This window comes from Danio aesculapii, chromosome 12 (assembly GCF_903798145.1).
Source record: "Danio aesculapii chromosome 12, fDanAes4.1, whole genome shotgun sequence".
NCBI classification, from domain to species: Eukaryota; Metazoa; Chordata; class Actinopteri; order Cypriniformes; family Danionidae; genus Danio; species Danio aesculapii.
Genome location: NC_079446.1, coordinates 13,978,607 through 14,002,679, shown reverse-complemented (window position 1 = coordinate 14,002,679; position 24,073 = coordinate 13,978,607). Strand labels below are relative to the sequence as shown.

The following is a 24,073-nucleotide window of genomic DNA, read 5'->3' as shown; positions in this document are numbered from 1 at the left end:
ATATGAGTTAATTTAACTTATGTACCATGAAAATGCATAAAGTTAAGATTTTAAGTGTAGTGAACTCAAAATCATAATCCTTTAAAAAAAATTTGTCATTTTCACAAATGTAGTCTTAATTGTAAAATTCTAATATGCAACCTTTTAAATGCAAGGTCTTTTTTAAATTAGAAAACAAATGGCTTCAGGTATAATTATTCATCATAAAGTGAATAAATGGCTACTTATTTTTTGTTTAAAATTTATTTAAACATTTTTTCATAGTATATTTTTACACACACGCATGCATGCTGTTCTGATGGAACTACAGGGCACTAGAGGGTGCTGGTCAGACACCTGGAATGTGTAATAGGTGAGTGGGTGAATGAAGAAGAGATTCAGTTGTGGTAGAGGGAATGCATCGTTCCTTGGAGATACTTCAAACTGTTTGTATTGTGACATCCTAGTTGGGAGTCTCTTAAGTTTAGTTGACTCTAGTTATATATATTATATATATATATATATATATATATATATATATATATATATATATATATATATATATATATATATATATATATATATATATTATTTCTTAGATGGAAAATATGTTGAATTAAAGAATAATGTACCCAAAATAAAGTTAAGAAACCCCCAATATCTTTGAAACGTCTGTCAAAATAAAACGAACAAACAAAAAAGTCTTAGCGGTTGGATGATGGTTTTTTCCTTAAGTAAACATAAAAAAAAAAAAAAAACTGGTCACTGATTCGGAGTAAAAAAACACTGAGTGCGTTGAAATATGTTGATCTACTTTTGCGATGATTTAACAACTAGCAGATAATTGAGGAATGAAACTTCATAATGATGGTATCCAAAATGTCAAATCTTATTCAGACAGCATACCAATACATTTTCCAAACATTCAGTTATCTGGACAATAAGGAAGTCCTTAGGCTGAGCTTAAAATGCAAGGTTTTCCAACTAGGACTACACAATACAAACAGTTTGAAGCAGTTCCAAGGAACCATGCATCCCCTCTACCACAACTGAATCTCTACTTCATTCACCCACTCACCTATTACACATTCCAGGTATATGACCAGCACACTCTAGTGCCCTGTAGTATTAGTACTACTATGTAGTACTAACAGCATTTTTATTTCCATTATTCCATGGATAACAAAAAAAAAACAAAAAAACATTTCATTCTGTCACTATATATATATATATATATATATATATATATATATATATATATATATATATATATATATATATATATATATATACACTGAACACTATAAAAGTTAACTGAACTAAATTAATTGAGTAAACTTGTTGCCTCAATTTAATTGAGTAATAGAGTCTCCCAAAACTTGTATATTTAAGTTTATTTAACTTTTTGTAGACTATACTTAAATTGTTCAGTTCACCAAACTTAGTACTAAGTTTGGTGAACTGAACAATTTAAGTATAGTACTAAGTTTGGTAAACTGAACAATTTAAGTATAGTCTACAAAACCGGCAAGTTAAATAAACTTAAATATGCAAGTTTTGGGAGACTCCATTACTCAATTAAATTGAGGCAACAAGTTTACTCAAATAATTTAGTCCAGTCAACTTATTAGGGTTTTCAGTGTAAAACTTAACATCTTAAGCAAAGAATCTCTTTAAGTTGAATTGACTCACATTTTCAAGGCAGCTGGTGAACTTGTGTTTGTAAGTTTAATCAATGTGAAACGTTTTACAGTGAACCACAACATAGACAGAGAAAAATGAACACGCATTTTCAGTAAATTCCCTCATACAAAGCTATGATTCATTTTCATGGCCCATTTCCACTGAGTGGTACAGTATGGTACGATTCGGTTCAGTGCGCTTTTAAAACAAAAAACAAAAGGAAAACAAAAGGAAGCACCATTTTTATATACACAGCCGAGACATTACACCTATTAACATAACATAACATACATAACATAACATACACATATTAACGAGCCATGGTCGACCCAAGCTTAAACAAACCTTGTTGTCATCTTGATGAACAGCCACAAAGCCAAGAAGAGGAGCAGAATGTACCCCTGTGCCCCGTAGTTGTTTACAAGGCCGTCTAAAGCGCGAGCAGTTTTCACTTCATGTTCGATTGCCGCGCGTCATTATTGCAAAAACGAACTTCTTGAGCTGATAATAATAACGTGCCCGTGATTATTGAAGTGCTTCTGACATTTGATCCTTTCAGAAATGAACAAACGCGAGTGAAGTGCGAAAAAACAAAAGAGAAGCCAGAAAAAACAAAGGAGCAAATGATTCTTTCAGCAACTTAAAACATGAACAAACTGCCATGTTTAACTATTATCATCACCTTTTAGACTATTATGAACTTTCCAACATGAGGTTACATGTGCTGGTGAAGATTAAAGATACAGATAAGAGGTTTGCACTGACTGTGGGCTAAATGTTGCGTTTCATTTTTGAACCCAAATAAGCACTAAATGTATGCTGTGTGTAGTTTTTCTGTAATTGTTAACATATCGGAGACTGTAAGGGTCTGTGTGTGTTCATATTTGTTGCATTTACTGATTTATTTTTTATAAATGCAGACGTTACAGTAGGCTATTTTGCACTGATATGCAGTTATAATTAAATCATGTTTATAGAAAGGTTAGTAATGAACATTTATACACAATATTTATGTGTATAAAGCCTCTGTTTTGTGAGAAGTGCTTCTCATGTGACATGTGTCCCGTTTAGCTTTACTTTTTCCTTGAGCGGGAATGATGTTGACTGAAAAATTTTGTCGTATACCATGCCCACCAAAGGGTACCAATGGTACCCTTTTAGCAGTGGAAACGCAAGCCTTATAAAGGTGACCCGTATCAACCTGTACCGTACTGTACTGTACCACTCAATGGAAAGGGGCCATTAAACACTGCAAAGAATCATCTAAAGTTCAAGCATTAACTAGTAAATGGCACAAACTGATTGGTCCTTGACATGTAATGTGTTAGCAGTCACAGTGTATACATATTTAGTTGATTTCCCCCTGCTTCATTCTGCTTGCTTGACATATAAATAGTCTGCTCTAACATTCTCGGTAAGACTGTTTTGCAGCTTAAAATTGGAGTTACTCTAAGAACCCACTTCCACTAGCACCTGCCTAGATATGATTCAGTCTATTGTGCATTAGCAATAGCATATCTGTGTATATCTTGTAAGTGGCTAGGCACACTTACTCTGCAACAATAATAGCAGAAGAGTAGTGTACAGTGTGTAAAAGATCTATTCCCCAAAGACTAAATATATTTACGCTGTCAGACCCATTCACATGTTAAAACTCCTCAGAGAGTAATCGTGACTGAACTGCTTTAGTGATATTTTGTATGGTGCTTTGTTGTCATTTTTAAGCTTGGTAGCACACCTTTGTACACAAGTTAGGAGGCAGGAAAGCAAATAAACTGCAAAACTTTCAAGAAAACATCTTTTGTGCTCCGTGGGTTTGGAGTAACGTGGGGTGAATAAATTGTAATTTTTAGTTTAACTTTTATTTAAATATATATTTACAAACGCTAAATGTTTTAAGCTGCTAAACAATGCTTGCATCTGTGTCTTAGAGGGAATGATGTATTGACATCCCAGTATCAACAGAAGGCAGCTTAATTCTTGTCATCTTTCTAAGCCTCTCTAAGAGTCAAATCATCAGCGGATCCCTTGGCTGCTCTTAAAATCAAGCAAAGCTTATAAGTCCTTTCTAAAGGTGCCTTTGAATAGACTTGTAGGAGGAGAATTTATTGAAGTACCTTGTTGTACAAAGGCGCCATAGACAATCCATATAGCACTATGCAATGAGTTAGACATGGATGAAGCATGATGGGCTCCTGGAGGATTCTGGGAGCGGAGCATCTGCATCCGTGTCAGCAGGAAGATCAGGACGCCCACCACAGGAATGGCAGCTGCAATACAGGCCCACACAGCCAAATCAAATGGGGCAAACAGGGAGAAAATGTTGATCTTTTCCTCAGGCTTGCGATGTAGGATCCCAACGGAGTAATCCATGTAGCGCTTACTGAAGTCTACGACATTCTCTCGCTCTGGTGTTATTGTTATGGCAGACACTGCTAAATCAGCTCTCTGTAAAGACAAAAAATATATATATAAACTTTATTTTATTCATTACATTTCGTGAAACTAAAAATAGAGGTAAAATGCAGGACTGTACCAGGGAAAACTAAATTTTTCTTTATAAATCATTAACCGGTAACTAGGCCAACACAGAATCTGCACAAGTAGAAATCAGCAGATTTGGCAAGATTTTTAGCCCCTCATGGAGTCTAATTGTTTACTTGTATAAATGTGTGTTAATTAAATTTTTTTTTAAATGAATTTCAGTAAAATTATGGACTGATAAATGTTCATATGATTTATTTACAGTACAGTTTGTAAAGTAATATTTCTATCTTTTAGTAAAATAATTATAAATTATATGAGAGACTTGCTTTGTTTACCAAGTAAGTAGATCTAATAAGTGGATTTGCATTGTAAACATTAAATAAAAGTATATTTTTTATTTTAGGTATTAAGGTTTTAGCTACAGTTCTCCCAAAATCATTCCGCATAAATCTTCAGACTTTTTTACAAAATTCTTTGCAGAAATAGCAAAAAATGTCTACACATTCTGTCTGGCCCTACTGGTAACTAACAGTATTATAAGTTTTGGACGCACAACTAACAGCACAAATAACACAACATCATGACTTGAAGGAGATTGCCAGCCACAGTTGTCTCCAGCACAGTGCTATATCTGATGGAAAAGCATTAACTACATTGAAGTTCCCTAAAAAGTCATGCAAAATGGCGTTCATAATGGCAGATTTAATCACATGATGATAAAATCTGAGCCCGACAACCAGGTTGTCGTGGTCCTAACTTTCGACCCCCACCCGTTCCACAATGCACCGGCCTGCAGAAGGATGATCCCACATCGCTCCTTTGGGCTGAGCCCAGCCGGGTTCCGTGAGATAAAACCCAGCCACCAGGCACTCACATATGAACCCCAACCCACGGCCTGGCTTCAGGGTGGGGCCCCGGCTGCGCCGCACAGTCTTTGCTGTTGTTGTACTTATAAGGGGTTTTTGAACCGCATTTTGTCTGACCTGTCACCCAAGACCTTTTTGCCTTGGAAGACCCTACCAGGGGCATAAGCCCCGACAACATAACTCTTAGAATCACTCAGGCACTGAAACCCCTCAAACACTATAAGGTGGCAGTTCATGGAGAATCAGCACCTCCAAGTCTGAGGCCATGGTGCTCCACCGGAAAAAGGTGCTTTGCCATCTCCAGGTTGGAGGAAAGTCCTTACCCCAGGTGGAGGAGTTTAAGTAACTTGGGGTTTTGTTCACGAGTGAGGGAAGGATGGAACGTGAAATTGACAGGCAGATTGGTGCTGCAGCAACAGTAATGCAGTCGATTTTCCCGTCTGTTTTGGCAAAGAAGGAGCTGAGCCGAAAGGCAAAGCTCTCGATTTAATGGTCAATCTACATTCCTACTATAACCTATGGTCATGAGCTTTGGGTCATGACCAAAAGGACAAGATTTCGGATACAAGGGGCCGAAATTAGTTTCCTTTACAGAATGGTAGGGCGCACCCTTATAGATAGGGTGAGGAGCTCTGTCACCCAGGAGGAGCTCGGAGTAGAGCCGCTGCTCCTCCACATCGAGAGAAGTCAGCTGAGGTGGCTCGGGCATCTGTTTCAGATGCCTCCTGGATGCCTACCTAAGCATGAGGCCTCGGGGAAGACCCAGGACACACTGGAGGGACAATGTCTCTCAGCTGGCCTGATAACGCCTCGGGATCTTCCCCGGGGGGGCTGGAGGAATGTCCGAGGAGAGGGAAGTCTGGGGTTCTCTCCTATAACTCCTGCCCCCATGACCCGGCCCCAAAAAAAGCGGACGGAAATAAGATGAGATGAGATGAGATAATGAAATCAAAGATAATCCATTTGCTTGATAATGACAGCTCTTTAGATAGTTTCTCTGTGAACTATGGCTCTGTGTAGTAAATGATGATATGTCTGAAAGCAAGTGAAAATATCAGATTTAATAAAATTTTTCCTCCAAACTCTTCAAACATTTTATAACTTCAGTCGAGTGTTTCAAATAAATCTTTATTTGAGGCAATTCTGTAATTGTAAATTTATTAAATTATGTTGCATTAATAGAAGCAGTTAAGCTTTTGTTTATTTATTTTGTTTATTCTCAAGTGTAAGTGTAGTTCCCAAGTGCTCAAGGGTTTAGGGCAAGGATGTCCAAACTCGGTCCTGGAGGGCCAGTGTCCTGCATAGTTTAGCTCCAACTTCCTTCAACACACCTGCCTGAAAGTTTCAAGTATTAGCATTAGCATCAGGTGTGTTTAATTGGGGTTGTAACTAAAATATGCAGGACACTGGCCCTCCAGGACTGAGTTTGGGCACCCCTGGTTTAGGGCATTCCATTTAAACCCATTCAGATGTTCCACCCGTAGTGGCCACTAGTGTAATGTAATTAATAACGTACATTCGAGGGAACGAGATAGAGGGAAGTTATCAAGTGAAGGGCATAAAAAATTTGACTGGAATGCAGCCTGTGGAGATTTCCTGGGTTACTTCTTTGTGGTGTATTAAGAGTTTCATGTGAGAGCACCCTTTTACCTTTATAGGAGATTCACTTTATGACACAACCTTGCTTGTCTGACAAGATGTGCTTGACAATTCCAGCATTTACTAACTGCGATTGTGGTTTTGTTTACATTTATCATGCATCCATCCTGTCTGTTTTACTTTACATATGCACACTGTTTTGTTGTTATTGTTAGTATAAACAATAAAAGTAGACCTTTTAAAACATTCTAATGATTTCTTAGATAATTAAATTACAATTATAAATTAAATTTAATTAAATTAAATATAATTTGGATCACACTGGAGCAATATAATTTTTATTACACTGGAGCCCCTCAAGCACACACAATATTTCATTTATAGCAACTTGACACCAACGCTTGTTAATTATCAAGCTAAAATGCAGTCAATATGTTGTCATCATTTTTACATTGGTAAAACTATACAAACTACAGTGTGTAATCACAAATTATGTTAACGGACCTTACAAGGTAAATGGCATATTTGAAAAACAAAAAACAAGACTCTGAAATTTAAAAGACACAAACATTTATACTTTGTACAAAACATAAATTCTGCCTTAACGAAAGGGCCTGCTTTCGAAGTTGCACAAACGTCATTGACTGCTTATTCACCTTTCTGTTTATGGATTATTTTATCCTGTTACCGGTGAGTCATTCTGAGTATCATGTTTTTTTCTTGTCAAACATTTATTGAGACCACTGCCTTTTGTTTAATTTGGTACTCTAGTCATCTTGGTCATCTAGATTTTCTGTATCAACCTTGTAATTCTGTCCAAGCAATGAACTGTGAGTTGTTTAAAACATCCACAGTATGGTTAAACTCTCAACATTAACCTATTAGAATCAAACGCAGTGACCAAAATACCAGCGCAACCAATCACAGAATTACAATTCAAGTCATACATTTATTATGTCTTCTTGACCGATTGTTGCAATAGCTTCAAAATACTAATGCCAGAATAAACCAGCACACAAGAACTCAAACCATAATATATGCTGGTGACCTTTTCAGCAGTAGACAAGTTTGATTCTGACATACAAACAAAACTGTTTAGAGCACTTGCTGTACCTTGTTTATGAGTTCCCCGATCATTCCATTCCAAGAGCCGTTTGACAGCTGAGAACCATATTTGCTGTCTGCCACCTGGTAGATATCATACTTGAACCCTAGGATCTTGGCCAAGGCATCAAGGACATCAATGGAGAATCCTTTGTATCGTTTTGGCTGCCCGAGGATGTTCTCTGCCACCATCACAAATGGATCCTCCTTTAAAGAGAAGCATTGATTACAAGCATTGATCAAGAAAGAAAGAAAGGCTCACATTATGTCAGAATGGTAATTATGGCCCGTTTTCACTGAGTGGTACGGTTTGGTTTGGTACGTTTTTATGGCCGTTTCCACTGTCAAAAGGCGTACCGAACCGTACCATACCGTACCGTACCACTTTTTTGGCACCCTTTCGAAAGGGTACCAAACCCGAGAAAGGGTACCAAAAGGCGGAGCTAGACGCGTAGCTGAACACTATTGGTTTACATAGATACGTCATTCGATTACCAGAATGAAGACAAAAACCCGCCATGTTTGAAATACACAGCAAGAGATTAAAGCGGAATTACATATACATATAATAACAAGCCATGGTCGACCCGGGCTCAAACAAACCTTGTCATCTTCTTGAGGAACAGCCACAAAGCCAAAAAGAAGAGCAGATTTTACCCTGTGCCCCTTAGTTTTTTACGAGCCAGTTTGAAGCGTGAGCGGTTTTGCTTTCCTGCTTGCGTTCGCCGCACATCATTCATTCATTCATTTTCTTTTCAGCTTAGTCCCTTTATTGATCTGGGGGCGCCAAAGCGGAATGAACCGCCAACTTATCCAGCATAAGTTTTACTCAGCGGATGCCCTTCCAGCCGCAACCCATCACTGGGAAACCCATACACACTCATTCGCACACATACATACACTATGGACAATTTAGCCTATCCAATTCACCTGTACCACATGTCTTTGGAGAACATGCAAACTCCACACAGAAACGCCAACTGACCCAGCCGAGGCTCGAACCAGCGACCTTCTTGCTGTGAGGCAACAGCACTACCTTGCACAAACTTCTTGAGCTGATGATAATAACGTGCGCTTGATTATTGACGTGCGTTTGAAACCCGATCCTGTCAGAAGCTGACAAACGCGAGAGTGACCCGCAAAAAATCTAAGGAGAAGCCGGAAAAAAGGAGCACATTATTTTTTAGCAAACGTGAACAAACTGCCATGTTTAACTATTATCATTATCACCTTTTGGACTAATATGAACTCAGAATGATGGAATTACTCTCTAACAAGAGGCTACATGCGCTGCTGAAGAATAAAGGCACAGATCAATAGCTTGGATGTAGTTAAGCTACTTTTGCCAAGTAGCTTTTAGCTTAGCTTGCTACATTTCCCAGAGGGTAGCTTTTAGTGTAGTTAAGTTACATTTTAAGTAGAGTAGCTAATAGCTTAGCTCACTACATTTTTCAAGTAGCTTGGCCAACACTGCCATTTGTCAATAAATTCCCACCGTAGAATATAGTTTCAGACATGATCATATGAGGCAGTAAAATTATAGTGGAAAGATCATATTTACGATTGTATTTAAGTTGGATGTACATGAATACTACCAAAAAGTTTTAATTACATGTCTGAAACTCTGAATTGACTCAAGTTTTATGATTGTGTTCATGAGAAACTGTGTCAGATGCAATGAATGACACATTCAATTCAAAACCATAAACGCAAATATTTGAAAGATAAAGATAAACAAGATAAAAGTATTACCAGCAACGTCACTACTTTCACGGTCACCCCTTGCATGCCATTTTCAATGCGACTTTCCTTTAGGCTTCCGTTGAGACCATGGACCGAATCCCATGTTGCTAACTGCAAGGCACAAAAAAAAGCAAATCACATATCCAAGTGAAACACGTCGTAGATGGATGGATTCAACCAATAGATCCATAATTAATTGATTTTTGATGAAAAGTATAATGTGAATTTGAATTTTAACTGACATTGCGAGCAGTGTTGCTCAAATGTGTCTTATGTTGTTGTGGTTTAATCATCTAAAAAGTAAGAAATAATGAACGAACAAATGAATGAAAAGCACAAGCATGGGAAACTATCACAACACAAACAGTATCAAGTATATTACAGTATAAGAAAACAATCAGTTGTATTGAGTGGGAAGGCTGGTCTGTTAATTATTCAATTTAATTCAATTATGGTTCAGTTTAACACATTAAAAAGGGTGACGTATCAAAATCAATACACAAAATTCACAATGACTCTGTAAGCGATTAGTTGCCAATATCAATGACACCTCGTTTAATGACCTGATTTGGAAGACTAATCTCATTAATCATTCATTTACTCAAAGAAACAGGTGATAATGAGGTCTAATCACACTGTTTAACAATGGATAAGCTCGTTTCAATGTGATGCACGTGTAAAGTGTAAGGTGTTTCCTAATTTGTATAAAATCTAATTTGTTTTATGCAAAGTGAAGTTCATGAACAGCTGCTTCTGAACTACACAGAATTAGGGGAATGAACATTTGCATGCGTATATAAAGTTAAAGTCATGCCGCTTTAGTAGGCACAGCCTTTTCTTTTCATTACTTTTCCATGAGGATAAATACTACGTTGGTCTAGTTCCAGGTGATGGCATTGGATCAAATTACAAAATGCATCTGATGACAGCATACTGCGCCATCATTGCCTTGGGTTGCAGAATCCATTTTTTCAAAAGCACTTTTTTTCTTAATACTTGGCAGGCTTAGCCATAAGGGATTTTTTCATTACAGTATATACACAAACAGCCCTACAGCAGCAGCACGTGAATCTTGTAATGATGAAAAATATATAAAATTCCCAATTTTCTTTTTGAGCAAATTCTGAACAGACAAAAAGTTAAAATAAAGAGAAATTAAAGCTTCTTTAGATGTGTGTGGTGCTGGTGGGTTGGTACATTCTCTGTTAAAAAACTCCCTGAATATATAAATATCAGTAACACTTTAGTTTAGGTCACAATTCATGCTATTAACTACTGGCTTATTAATTACCTATTCTTAAGATATTAACTGTTCATTAGATGTTATAAAGTATGATCTTATTCTGGAAATAGACCGGATGACTGATTTTGGTCCCTCTTGTTCCTATAATTTAGGCTACTATTCACTTATTTATTATATATTTATAATTGCATTATTGCCTTAATTACTGACTTAAGGCAGTAATATACTATTTATAATATTATGCACAGTTGTGCTGTACTGATTTTATCAATGAAGGTTATGCAATGATACCGTTCACATAAACGCAGACATGGCTTCAGCACCAAAGAGTGGTTTAAATTATATTTTATTCTCCATATTACTTTCTGTTTCATTTCAAATAATATAAATGTTTAAAGTTTTAGGAAAAGACATCAAACTATGCCCACAAACACATGCAAGCTAACCCACGATAGACTATTCGTATTACCAATAATAAATGCAGTGAAATTAGCATAATTGAGTCATCACTTATCACATAGCTTATTACCCAACCAATCATTTATCAGAGTTAGGAAAAAGTTAAATGTTACAATCTAATGTCATTTAAATAAAAGATAGTAGCTAAATGTGTTACTTCGTTACATTTTAAGACATTAGTTTAGCCAGAAAAACAGAGAGTCTGTCTACCTACCTCAAAAAAAAAAAAAAAAAAAAAAAAAAAAGAAAGAAATTCAGTTATTACAGTGATAATTGGTTACGTTTTGGCATGTATAGCATACACTAGGCATAACTTTTGTACGTTTTTTTTTTCCATGAAGTTATCTGGTTGACATTTGTAATACCGCCACCAAAACCATTACACTATTAGGCCTACCTGTCATTTTATTTATTTATTTAGCCTATTTTAATAATTTGTTTTCAGGTTACATTTAAATTTTTAGGGTTATGAGTTACAAGTCAAAACAAAATCGATATACGCTAACTGTTTTTTAATATCGGCCTACGATATATTTTTTGTTGTTTAATTTTGCAAGAGCAAATAGTGTAGCCTAAATTACATTGTAGCTTTTATTTATCTAAAGCGCATGTGAGAGGTTAATCCACGGCAAATCAATTTACACGCACTATATACCTATTTCATTTATAAGACTGTAAACTTGACTTCGTAGGCCAATCATCTTTAAATTCAAAATACTTTTTTTAAGTGTCCTAACTTGAGACTGCTGCTGCTGCATAATGAGATGTTTCTTTTCACAACTGTAAAAATGCGCATTAGCGATGCCAAAATGAAAGCAAAAATTTAAAAAGGGTTCTGCGTTTTGTCAATTTTATCGCTTATTTTTAATAATAGGAATAATAATAAATATAATACATAAAAATATGAATTATAGTGTAGACTACTGTGGGATTGTGTCCAACTAAACATTTTTATTAGACTACTCTAATATTAACCCCTAACTGAAAAATGAATGTCAAAATGGCTGGCAGTTGCGTCTTTGCTAAAATAATTTAACAGCAAATTTCTTTTGTGCTTTTCCCTTTAGAGCTCAAGAGAGTTGTATTAAAAGAATTAGTTATCCAAAACATCTAATGAATTAGGTTGCTCGTCGTCATGTCATCCACTAGTCCAGTTTTCTCCCGTGCGAATTTAGAGTGCGCCTCCGCCGCCGCATGCGTGTTTATACGGGCGCACCCTGACCTGACTAGGGGACCAGATCTCTGGACTATTGCTTTAATTTCACGATTTTCATAATTTAAATGTATTTTCATAATATAAAATATCTAAATTGGTGTTTTAAAGGTTGGAAGGACAGAAGTGTTAGTAATTAATGACAGAAAAATATTTCAGTTTTGAGTGAACTAATCCTTTATGAATACTGAGGGAGCATAAATTCTTTCTGAGGGGGCAATGCCCCCTTTTACCCCCCGTAGCACTGGACCTGAGTTAATTATGGAACAAAATCAATACCAAAAGTATTTAATTAAAAAGCTTGTTGAATAGCACAAACTGAAAAAAATAATACACCGAATTAAACCGAAGTTCTTGCATTTTAAAGGGCACATAGTTTACCTCTTTTTTATGATTTAATATTAATATTATGGTTCTTCTGAGTGTGCCAGTTTAGGTTCAGTTCAAAACACAATTCAGATTTTTTTATTATAATGCGTTAAAAAGTGTCATGTTGGGGGCGTGTCCACAGCTCGCTGATTTAGGGGTGTGTTGCTTCACTTGTAGATTAGTTTCGGCTTCCCGCTAACGTAACAAGGGGGCGGAGCCATGAGCTCACCCGCTCTGTGTTTGCAACAGAGACAGGCAGACTGAGAGAAGGAGCAGGAGTGAGAGGATCAGCAATCAGTCGTACATTTACGACTCGGACACAGACCAAGCGGAGAGTACAAAATCATTTGTGTCTTTACATTTGTGTTCTGTACATTTGTGTTCATTTGTGTTTTACAGCCAACTGTGTGCTAGTTTCAAGTACCGAGCTTGTACACCGAGACTGATAACCATGCTCACTGAATTAACTTTGACTGAGGCACGGGATGCATCGCTTGATGCCACGACACGGCACACCAGACACTCTCTGTGGCGCGGCAGAAACATGAAGTGTCCCGAATCGTCGCACTGTTGTGTGTACCCTGATAGAAACCTATGTTTAGAATTCAAAAATGCATGGCACAGCGTCAGGTGTAGCAGCACCTAGTTAAGATCACAGGGAGCTTCTGTGATTGCAAGAAATGCAAATGGCTGAAGTATAAGGTAGACTCAATGAGAAGTACACATGTTTGCAAACCTACCTAAAGATACAACCAATAATTCCGATTAGAGCGATAATGTGGAGAATATTGATCTTGTGTTGAGCCCAATGAGCCTTGCATCTAAAAATAAAGCAAGAGTGTTGCTTTAGTGATATCGCTTCGACTCACGCTGAAAATGGCGGACGTGAATCAACAAACTGAGGATATGATGACGTGCCTGTCAATCAATATTGGTGGGTGGGAGGACCGCACTCCTACGTAAAGTTGCGGTCGATCTGAAAACCGCTCCAATTGGTCCACTGTGTTTTATGTTGATAAATTGAAAAAAAAAGCACTGGGTGTGCTTATATCACCCCAATATGATGATCTATACACCATACATGCACATATGTCTGTCCAAACAGCTTGAAAAGTAGATTTTTTACCATAGGCGCCCTTTAATGACTTGAATTCCAGGGTTTGTATTTTTAGGTCCTGCAATTTAACATATCTGTTTATTTAAGCTGTGATTATTTCAACGAAAAATATTTCAAACACGTTTTTATAATTATAAATTCAATAATTCATATTCAATTTCCAGATTTCACTTACAAAATATGCAATACCCTTTAAAAATATAATGTATAATATTCAAAAGGCAATTTTCAGTTCATTTTATTTCAGTTCAAATATTCGGTTCCATAGATTCAGTGGTTCAAATTCGACTGTTAAAATTCAACATTACATCCAGGAACTGCAAGAAAAGCAATAGATTGCAGATTGAAGATCGCCAGCTGCTCTTTCACCAGCAGGTGGAGATGGAATAATTTAATATTTTTAACCCAGTAAATAGGCGAGAAAAAAGCTAAGAAAGGCACAAAAGTAGCATTTAATATTAAAATCAATGCCTTGGATATTATAAGTAACAAAAGGAGTATGAGTAAAATGAGTAAATTATGTTTTGCTCATCTAAACCTCACTCCTCGGATCCAGCGACAGACACTGATCTGCAATCTTTAGCCTCCTCAGAGCATTTGTCTCCCATGCCGGTATCGCCGGCTCACGCCCTGCTCGGACCAGTGGCGTTACATTCACATAAACCGTCTTCTGATAAATATGCTGTTACACATTCTCTATCTTTAGTAACTCTTTCTTCCATAGATGTAATGTATTATATTGACAACTAAAGAATATAAACGTAAGAGAAACAGGAGAGGAAATATTATAATACAAAATAGACAAACATAATTGCCAGGGCTAAGAACAATTAAGAACAAAGATATGCAAAACCAGAGAGATTTTATGAGAATGTCACACAAAACAGTTTACTTGGAACTGTTAGACCGAGTGTTCAGGTATGATTTAAGGTTGGGCATAAATGGGACGTGTAATTTAAAATAATGCTTTAAAGGAACGTCTATTATATGACATAACCATAAGGGCTTATTAGACTGTGAAGTGTTTGCACTGTTTAAATGCAGCTATGTCAGGATTGGGATAGGCTATATATTTTCATTATTTAAATTATTATTATTGTTTTGATTATTAATATTATTATTTATTGAAATTTATTTAGGCTATTGCGCCTAAATAAGTCATCCGTGATTCTAAATTAATATTTCTATTTATCATTTTTAGCTATCACTCTGCCTGCCTTTCTCTTCTTTTTTCTATTTTTTAGGGTTCTGCCATGGTTAAACGTTTGCAAAATGTCTTTAGATGTTCAGATTATTGTTTTTGAACCATCACCCCAGTCAGAGGTCAAGAGCACTCTGAAGCAGGTTTTCATTCAGGATGTCTCTTTACATAGCTGCATTTATCTTTCCTTCTATCCCGACTAGTCCTCCAGTTCATGCTGCTGAAAAACATCCCCACAGCATGTTGCTGCCACCCCCATGCTTTACTGTAGGGATGGTATTAACCTGGTGATGAGTGGTGCCTGGTTTTCTCCAAACGTAACGCCTGGCATTCACTCCAAGGTGTTTTTTTTAGATTTTAGTCTCATCAGACCAGATAATTTTTTTTTCAGATACCTTTTCTGTGCTCATTGGAACTTCCCCAGGTCTACAGACAATTCCTTTGTCTTCATGCTTGGTTTATGCTTTGACATGCACTGTCAACCCTGGTACCTTATATAGACAGGTGTATGCCTTTTCAAATCATGTCCAATCAACTGAATTTACCACAGGTGACCTCCAATTAAGCTGCTGAAACATCTCAAAAAATGATAAGTGGAAACAGAATGTACCTGAGCTCAATTTAGAGCTTCACAGCAAAGGCTTCCATGTAATTTTTCAGGTATTTTATTTTTAATACATTTGTAACAATCTTTTTTTTTTCACATTGTCATTATAGGGTATTGTGTGTAGAATTTTGAGGAAATAAATAAATTGAATCCATTTTGGAATAAGGCTGTAACATAAAAAATGTGGAAAATGTGAAGTGCTATGAATACTTTCCAGATGCATTGTATGCATTTGCATGGGTGGCACAGTGACTTAATGGTTAGAACTGTCACCTCACAGCAAGAAGGTTGCTGGTTCGAGTCCCGGCTGGCCCAGTTGGTATTGTTGTGTGGAGTTTGCATGTTCTCCTCGTGTTTGCATGGGTTTCCTCCGGGTGCTCGGTTTCCCCCACAGTAAAAAGACTGTGAATAAACTAAATTGGCTGTAGTGTATGAGTGTGAATGGGTGTTTCCCAATACTGGTTTGCAGCTGGAGGGGCATTCGCTGCGTAAAACATATTCTGGATTAGTTGGCAGTTAATTCCGCTATGGTGACCTCTGAAATGGAGATTAAGCCGAATGAATGAATACATAAATTGGCATTGTGGTACTCTCAAATTCCTGATACAGCAACATCACTTCAGGCATTTCTTGGTGAAGCTAAATGAGATGTATGTTAAATCAGACACTGAGCTTTTTCCCCAGCATCTGATGGAAAATACTTGGGTTGTTTCTGCAGACAGCAGAGTTAAACACAAGTGTCTGGCAAACGCTTCACCCTGTCTGTGTCTGTCAGGACTCTGCTTAGAGTGATGATCTGAAAGACCACGGACAAGAATGAGGACACCGCCGATTCATCAAATACTGTCAGATTTTTTTCTGTTTTCTGCCAAAGTTTTCCCTCCGATGACAAATGGAATTGAGGACTTGATAGATGGCCATCTTATCCAGGGGCTCAAGAGACTCAAGGAACAAACAAAAGCATATCCTTCATCTTCTCTTTGATGTCTTATCAGTCTTAACCCCAAACTAGACAAACATTTATCTGTTTGCTGAGACCTCAATGACTTTGTGATAAAAGTTTTTAAATAATAAATGGCTGAGCTAAAGCATATACAGGACTATGTGGACCGTGTTGTATAACATGAACATTTTACATTTCAATCTATGAAAAAGAGAAACTACTCTTACATTCAAAGTACATTTTTAGATTGGATTAAGTAAAAATGGTTTCTGATTCTAAGCTGTTTTATTCAATTTACCTTAAAGCAAAAACAACACCCCTTTGGAGCAATAAATAAATAAATAAATAAAAGGATTAGTTTTTCCTCAAAGTAATATTTTGATCACACTTTATTTTGAGGATCCGTTTGTTGAATTAAGTTACATTGCATCTACATGCCTACTAATTGGCATTAGATTATAAGTAGACTGTTAGGTTGGGGTTAGGGTTAGTGTAAGTTGACATGTACTTGCAAAGTTTCTTATAGTCAGTTAAATGTCTGTTTAAGGAGCAATACTAACAGACATTAAGCAGACAGTCTACTAATACTAAAATGGACCATCAAAATAAAGTGTTACCAATATTTCTACTTTAAACTAGCAGTTTGTGACCATTTTAAACAAGGTACAGCTTATGTGCTATTCAGTTTTTATGTATTTCTAATGTGAGTTTGATTTGCCTCTTGCATGACGTTTGTAGTCTTACTGAAAGCACCAGCAGATAGTTTAACTCATTACTGAAAATAAAATAACTAGCATAGCCTATGCATTTGTTGACATTTATTTTTTTATAGTTTAGTCCAAAGTACAACTTTAACTTTGTAGAAAACATTGTTAAGTTTAGCTATAACAAATTACAGTATTTTTTAGGTTGGTCCAAAGCTAATTTTGAAATAAAATAAAATAAAATAAAGTAAAAATAAATAAATCAATAAAATAATGGTCTCTATAGTAAACAATATTTTTTACTTTCTGTGAATGTACGTTTTTCTTGACTACAATTATTATTATTATTTTTTTGCATGTCGCATGTGCGTGGCAGATGTTTTTATTAATGGTGTACTCGTGTCTTGTGTTTTGTCTGTGTTGCCGTTGTTTGTTGAACGTGGCCTGTGTTTACACTTGGCCACGTGCTGTTTTTATGTTTGAACACGTGGTTATTGAGTTCACCGGCAGCTAGTTTTCTGAAACTCTCACATGGTCGCCCACTGAAGCTAAACAGGGTTGTGCCTAATCAGTATCTAGATGGGAGACCACATGGCAAAACTATGTTGCTGCCGGAAGCGGTGTTAGCGAGGCCAGTAGGGGGTGTTCAACCTGCAGTCTGTGCAGGTCCTAACGCCCCAGTATAGTGAAGGGACTGAAGAATACTGCTCAGTGAGCGCTGTCTTTTGGATGAGACGTTAGAGGTCCTGACACTCTGTGGTCGTTAAAAAACTCCCAGGATGTTCTTCGAAAAGAGTAGGGGTTTAACCCCAGCATCCTGGACAAATTTGCCCACTGGCCTCTGTTAATCACGATCTCCTAACCATCCCCATATCATAATTGGCTTCATCACTCTGTCTCCTCCACCAATCAGCCGGTGTGTGGTGTGTGGTCTGGCGCAATAAGGCTGCTGTCACATCATGCTGCACACTGGTGGTGGATAAGGAGATTCCCCTCAATGTACAAACACTTTAAGTGTCCAGAAAAGCACTATATAACTGTAAGGAATTATTCTCTTATTCTATTCTCCTTTGTCAGTTTATTGGTTTGCTTTCCCTATTCATTCTCCCAGTGTGCTCTGCTCTGTGCTGGTCCGTCATAAATTTAAATTTAAATAAAAAATTTAAAAAATCTACATGTACTAAAGTACAAAAAACAAAAAAACAAAAATAGCCATCTCTACAATAAACAATATTTTTATCTTCTGTGAATGTACTTTTTTCTAGATTAAATAAATTTGTGAAGTTTGAACCACAGTTAAATTATACGTTGAAAAAAACAAGCAAAACAATAGCTGTAATAAATTACAATCATTTTTTTAAAGTTGGTTCAAAGTACTGTATGATTTGTTTTGAGTGTACATTATGACAGCTTAATTTAGTTGTACATACATGTATCTTGATATGCTGAGTTAGTGTTGTAATCAATGTGTTTGGATTATCGACCATTACTGCCACTTCTGAGAAGTCCCAACAAATACCATTAGTATGTTATCTTTTACACACCATGTTGTTTCTGGTAAACACTACTTAATAAAGAACAGAGAGTTCAATAAACTCAATAAACTTATCTTTAAGTTGATGCCTTCAGTCATATTACTGTAGATTTTCAGACATGGTTACAAGCATGATGAACAATATTTGATGTAGTAATATCCTCAATATACAAAGAATCCTCAAGTCTGAGCTATGTTAATTATACAATTACATAAATGACTGTGATTTTAGACACTTAGGATCAAATTACACCTATTTTGACAATCATTTGAACAATTTTACTAATAACTTTTCTTTGTTCAAATGTATTATCCAATTTCTTAATACCTTGGAATAACATGATAACTGGAGATAAACTTACTGTACTTTAAATGAGATCTCAGTTCTTCAGACGTTGTCTGAAAACTGAAAAAAAGACTAATTGGATAATTATATTAAGGAGAAAATGAAAAAAGTGCATGATGATAGTTGATTGTAATGGTGTGTGCATGGGAAGAACAATAATCAAAAGAAAATGAAAGCTTATTTTCAAAATTTAGTGAGCAGCATTTGCTGGCTAGATATCTGTCTTCCAAGTTGACATCCTAAAGAAAAAAAGACTTTAATAGCTTACTTTAAAAAAGAGAATGAAATATGGAAAATATAAACCAAATTTGTCTTAACACAACCCAGATAATGTAGAAACATGATGATTATATGGAAATGTTTTGAGAGGCTGCCAATGACATATGCCAAGTTTTGTTAAAAAAAAAAAGTCCAATATGTTCATAAAATATAACATTTCAAAACAAAACTCAACATTAAAAGAAATTTTGACTCTCCAAATGTGGTGAAGCAAATATAGACCTTTAGAAACAACTAGGTGACGCTAGATGGTATTTTAAAGAGTGTTTTTTTTTTTTTCAAAATGACAGAAATATTTTCATTTTAGAAAATGACAGTTTGAAAGTCTTTCATGCAATAAAAGTAGAGCAAAAATGTTTCTATAACTTATGGTTGGAAAGTTATTGTCATAGATGTGACCGAACTTGACATTAGAAGGATTGGGTTAGAGACAAATTTATTTTGTTAAAATACTTGTTAAATTAACTCAATGGACCTTCTTCTGTAGTTTTTATAAAAGTTAGTACTTAGCAACAGTTTATTTTAGTTAGTATTTAGCAATATTCCTGGAGAGTTCTGCCAAATTGTTAGCATAGTAATGAAAACCGTTGGAACCAAAAGTGTGATTACTCTGTTTTAATTATCTAACAGAATATATTAGCAGAATATATATTTGGTAGAGTAAAATATTTCAGAGTAACCATTTCAGCTAAATATAATTCATAATAATATCATATGTCAAACTTTTAAAAAGGGGTGCCGCCCTTTTGAATGTAGTACACCCCAAAAATAAAATGTACTCCTTATTTACTCACCCACAAGTGGTTATAAACCTTTATAAGTTTTATTTTGTCTGTTGAGCAAAAAATAAGATTTTTGAAGAAAGATACATTTAGGGGAGGGGGAAGGGGGGCAGTGAACTATCCCTTTAAGGTACAGTTCTCACTATTATCAAACCAGAACAAAACAAAACAAATTAAGAATTTTATTAACCTCTTAGCCAGCGCCCCAACGCGGATGCACTGGGGCGCTGTTTTTCCACATGTCAATGATTATGAATAGATAACACCAAAAAGAACACAAGTAATCTTGAAAAATTGTACATCAGTTTAAAGCTGCAATCCTACAATCCTACTTCCCAGAAGTTTGACTGACAGAGAATTTAGCCAATCGCTGCATGAATTTTGATTTAAATTGCATCTAGTTTTGGTGATACAAGTACAAGTGTATCCATAGCAAAGAACTGCAAATAAACATATTTTATAACAATTTATCGATAAACACACACCTTGTTCTCTCGCTCTGCACTGCTGTGGTTTGCTGATCAAATGAAAAACGAAAGTCGGGGAGGAGCCGAATTCTGTCACCGTCTTCATTTCAAATTTAAAAGGGACAGAGACGAAAATTTGGTCTATGGTTTATGAGCTAATCTGAAAAGTTTTAGGGGGGCTGAGTAGAAATATAGCTACAGCCCCCCAAAAATATGCCTAGTGATGCCCATGTACTCCACCCCATTTAGAGTGTCATTATGGACATTTTACGTTATAACTAACATGGTTCAAACGATGGATCTGCGACAAAGCAACTATGGTTTTGGGAAACACTCATCACTACATCGTTCATCACAAACAATGCATCGTACTATGATAGTTCAGCAGCGAGTTACGTCGTTGTTTGCGAAATGCACCCCAGACTGGCACTTATGTTCACGTGCCCAGAGCTGCTGACGTTACATTAAACACCACTCGGAAGCTGCTTTTTTTTGGTGTCTGAACACAAAGAGCTGTATGATAAATGCAATAGCAATGTCAGTAAGATTGAAGAGTCGCAAATAAGATTGATGGTTAGTTTCACTTCACTTTTCTATAACACTTTATTTTGATGGTCCATTTGAGTATTAGTAGACTGTCTGCTTAATTTCTGTTGATATTGCTCCTTCAACAGACATTTAACTGATTAAGAAACTTAGCAAGTACATGTTAACTTACACTAACCCTAACCCCAACCCCAACCCCAACCTAACAGTTTATTTATAATCTAATGAGAATTAGTTGCCATGTAGATGCAATGTAACTTAAATTCAACAATTGGACCATCAAAATAAAGTGTTACCCACTTTTCTTTCATGACTTGCAAGTTCTTTAAGTGCCATCTGATGGCAGTGGGTAATTTTGTGTGTTCACTCTCCTCAACTCTCTCCTGAAAATCACCTGGGTTTAAATGCAGTTAAAATTTTTTTTTTCGAAAAATGCTGACATGAGCAAAAATCGTTGCATTGTGTACAAACCTTTAGTATTAGTGATGGGAGTGTGACAAAAATGTTGGTCTGTCTTGGTAAGCAGCTTGTGAGATTTTTGTACACCGCTGATGTTTATTGTAGTAGCAGTCAGAGAAAAGCCATTTAAAGCAATAAGACTGAACACTAAGATTAAAAAAAAAAAAAAGTCAAAACAGGGTACTGCGTCACCGCTGAAGAAATCACTGGAAACTTTCCTGCCTGCTTTCACCGCCAAAGAGTTTCTTGTTTATCCAGAAAATGAATTTGCCTCTGCTTTCAAACCATGACATATGTCAAATTAAAAGCAAGGCTCGCTGTTTGTCTCCATAGCTAGTAGAAATGCTGTTGGCTACATTAATCTCTTCTTGGGCGGCACTGCTTAGAAGACTAAAGCTAGTGCTCTAATAATGAACAACAACAGGACTGAGTACACTTGACGTACCATTAGCTGTCCTTTCCTTTCATTAAAGCTAATGAATGTGCTTTGTATGAGGGGGAGTCTGTGTGTGCGGGCAGGGAGTAAATAGCTGTGGCACTGCGGATCTTAATGGCTATAATGTGATACAGTGGGTTCATAATTCAGGATAGGATGCAGGGTGATTAAATCTTCATTACCAGCAGACTGTTTCCTCTCCAGTAATTTATATTAGTCTTTCTTTAAAATGATGAATGAAACAAAACAGTATATGGTTACAAAAATGGAGAAAAAAAGTCAGTAAATTCAGCTAAAATCTGAATAAAAGACAAAATGTCTATAATGCATGCAATTAATCATGATTGCTTTGGGGAAAAGTACAGCTGATGAAAATATCAGTTTATACAAGAAATAAACCATGTTGTGGACATGGTAGGTACAAGGCTTGGACAATGAAACTAAAACTTCTGGTTTTAGACCACAATATATAATCAGTATGGTGTAAGGCCTTCTTTTGCGGAATCAATTTGTCTTGGGAAAGACAGATAAAAGTCCTGCAGAGTACCCAGAGGGATTTTGAGCAATTCTTCTTACAGAATAGTGACCAGGTTACTACATAATGCTGGTGGAGGAAAACATTTCCTGACTCATTCCTCCAAAACATCCCAACGTGGCTCAATAATGTTGATCTGGTGACTGTGCAGGCCATGGAAGATGTTTAACTTCACTTTCATGTTCATCAAACCACTCTGTGCATTATCATCCTCATATGTGACACCACCTTCAGGGTACAATGTTTGAACCATTGGGTGCACATGGCCCTCCAGTATGGTTTTGTAGTCATTGGCAGTGATGCGCCCATTTAGCACAAGGATTGGCCTAGTAAATGTCATATTGCAGGCCAAACCATCACTGATCTCCCCCATGCTGGGTGGTACGCTTTATTGGGGCTTCTCCACACCATAACTCTCCTGGATGTGTCGTCATTTTACTGATGATTTCTACAATAACCTACCCTACAATGACTGTTCATTTATCGGACTTTGTCAGTACACAGTTCATGTCAACCAGCCTCTTCTTCCGCCAGATCGTAAACTGTAAGTGTGATTAAAATGGTTGCCTCCTTGTTTTCTGGAGCTTGCAAAATATGTATTTAATTGTGTATTGTAACTGCTCCACACAGCTTGTTCTGTATCTCTCTGGTTTGGGGCTCTTCACATGTTATGTTTAAAACCAATTGGAAAATGCGACGTGTGCCACTGGCTTTACCAATTTTAATGCAATTCTGAGCTCACAATCTCCTGGTGTCCATCATTGCTAGGCCACCATTAGCTGTTCTTACATAGACATGAAAAACACTGCTTTTTTACTTTCGCTCATTGGTTTGAGCCCTTCTGAGCAGAATGTACTTCCAACAAGATCACACGTCACATTAAATATTCAAAATAGTTTCACATTTACCACTGTGTTGATTAATACTGAATGTATGTTGTTGTTATTACATGGCCTTATGGTTAAGAATCAATCAATATGCTCATGCTAAACTGTATTTTTTCAATAGTTTTTTCTCTAATGGGCTCATATACACAGTTGAAGTATACAGTTTTTATCTTTTTTAGATATTTCCCAAATGATGTTTAACAGAGTAAGGAAATTTTTACAGTATGTCTGATAATGTTTTTTTCTTCTGGAGAAAGTCTTATTTGTTTTATTTAGGCTAGGATAAAATAAGTTTTTAATTTATTAATAAACATTTTAGGGTCAAAATTATTAGCCCCTTTAAGCTATATATTTTTTTCGATAGTCACAAACCATTGTTATACAATAACTTGCCTAATTACCCTAACCTGCCTAGTTAACCTAATTAGCCTAGTTAAGCTTTTAAATGTCACTTTAAGCTGTGTAGAAGTGTCTTGAAAAATATC

At 36.3% G+C, this 24,073-nt stretch overlaps 1 protein-coding gene across 1 annotated transcript in view; it reads right to left on the bottom strand.

Moving 5' to 3' along the window:
- Positions 1–24,073, bottom strand: part of grid1b (glutamate receptor, ionotropic, delta 1b) — a 744,708-nt gene that overhangs the window by 33,554 nt on the left and 687,081 nt on the right. Inside the window, 3 exon segments of the mRNA XM_056469382.1 lie at positions 3,780–4,110; positions 7,728–7,925; positions 9,471–9,572. Coding sequence (XP_056325357.1) covers positions 3,780–4,110; positions 7,728–7,925; positions 9,471–9,572 — 631 coding nt within the window.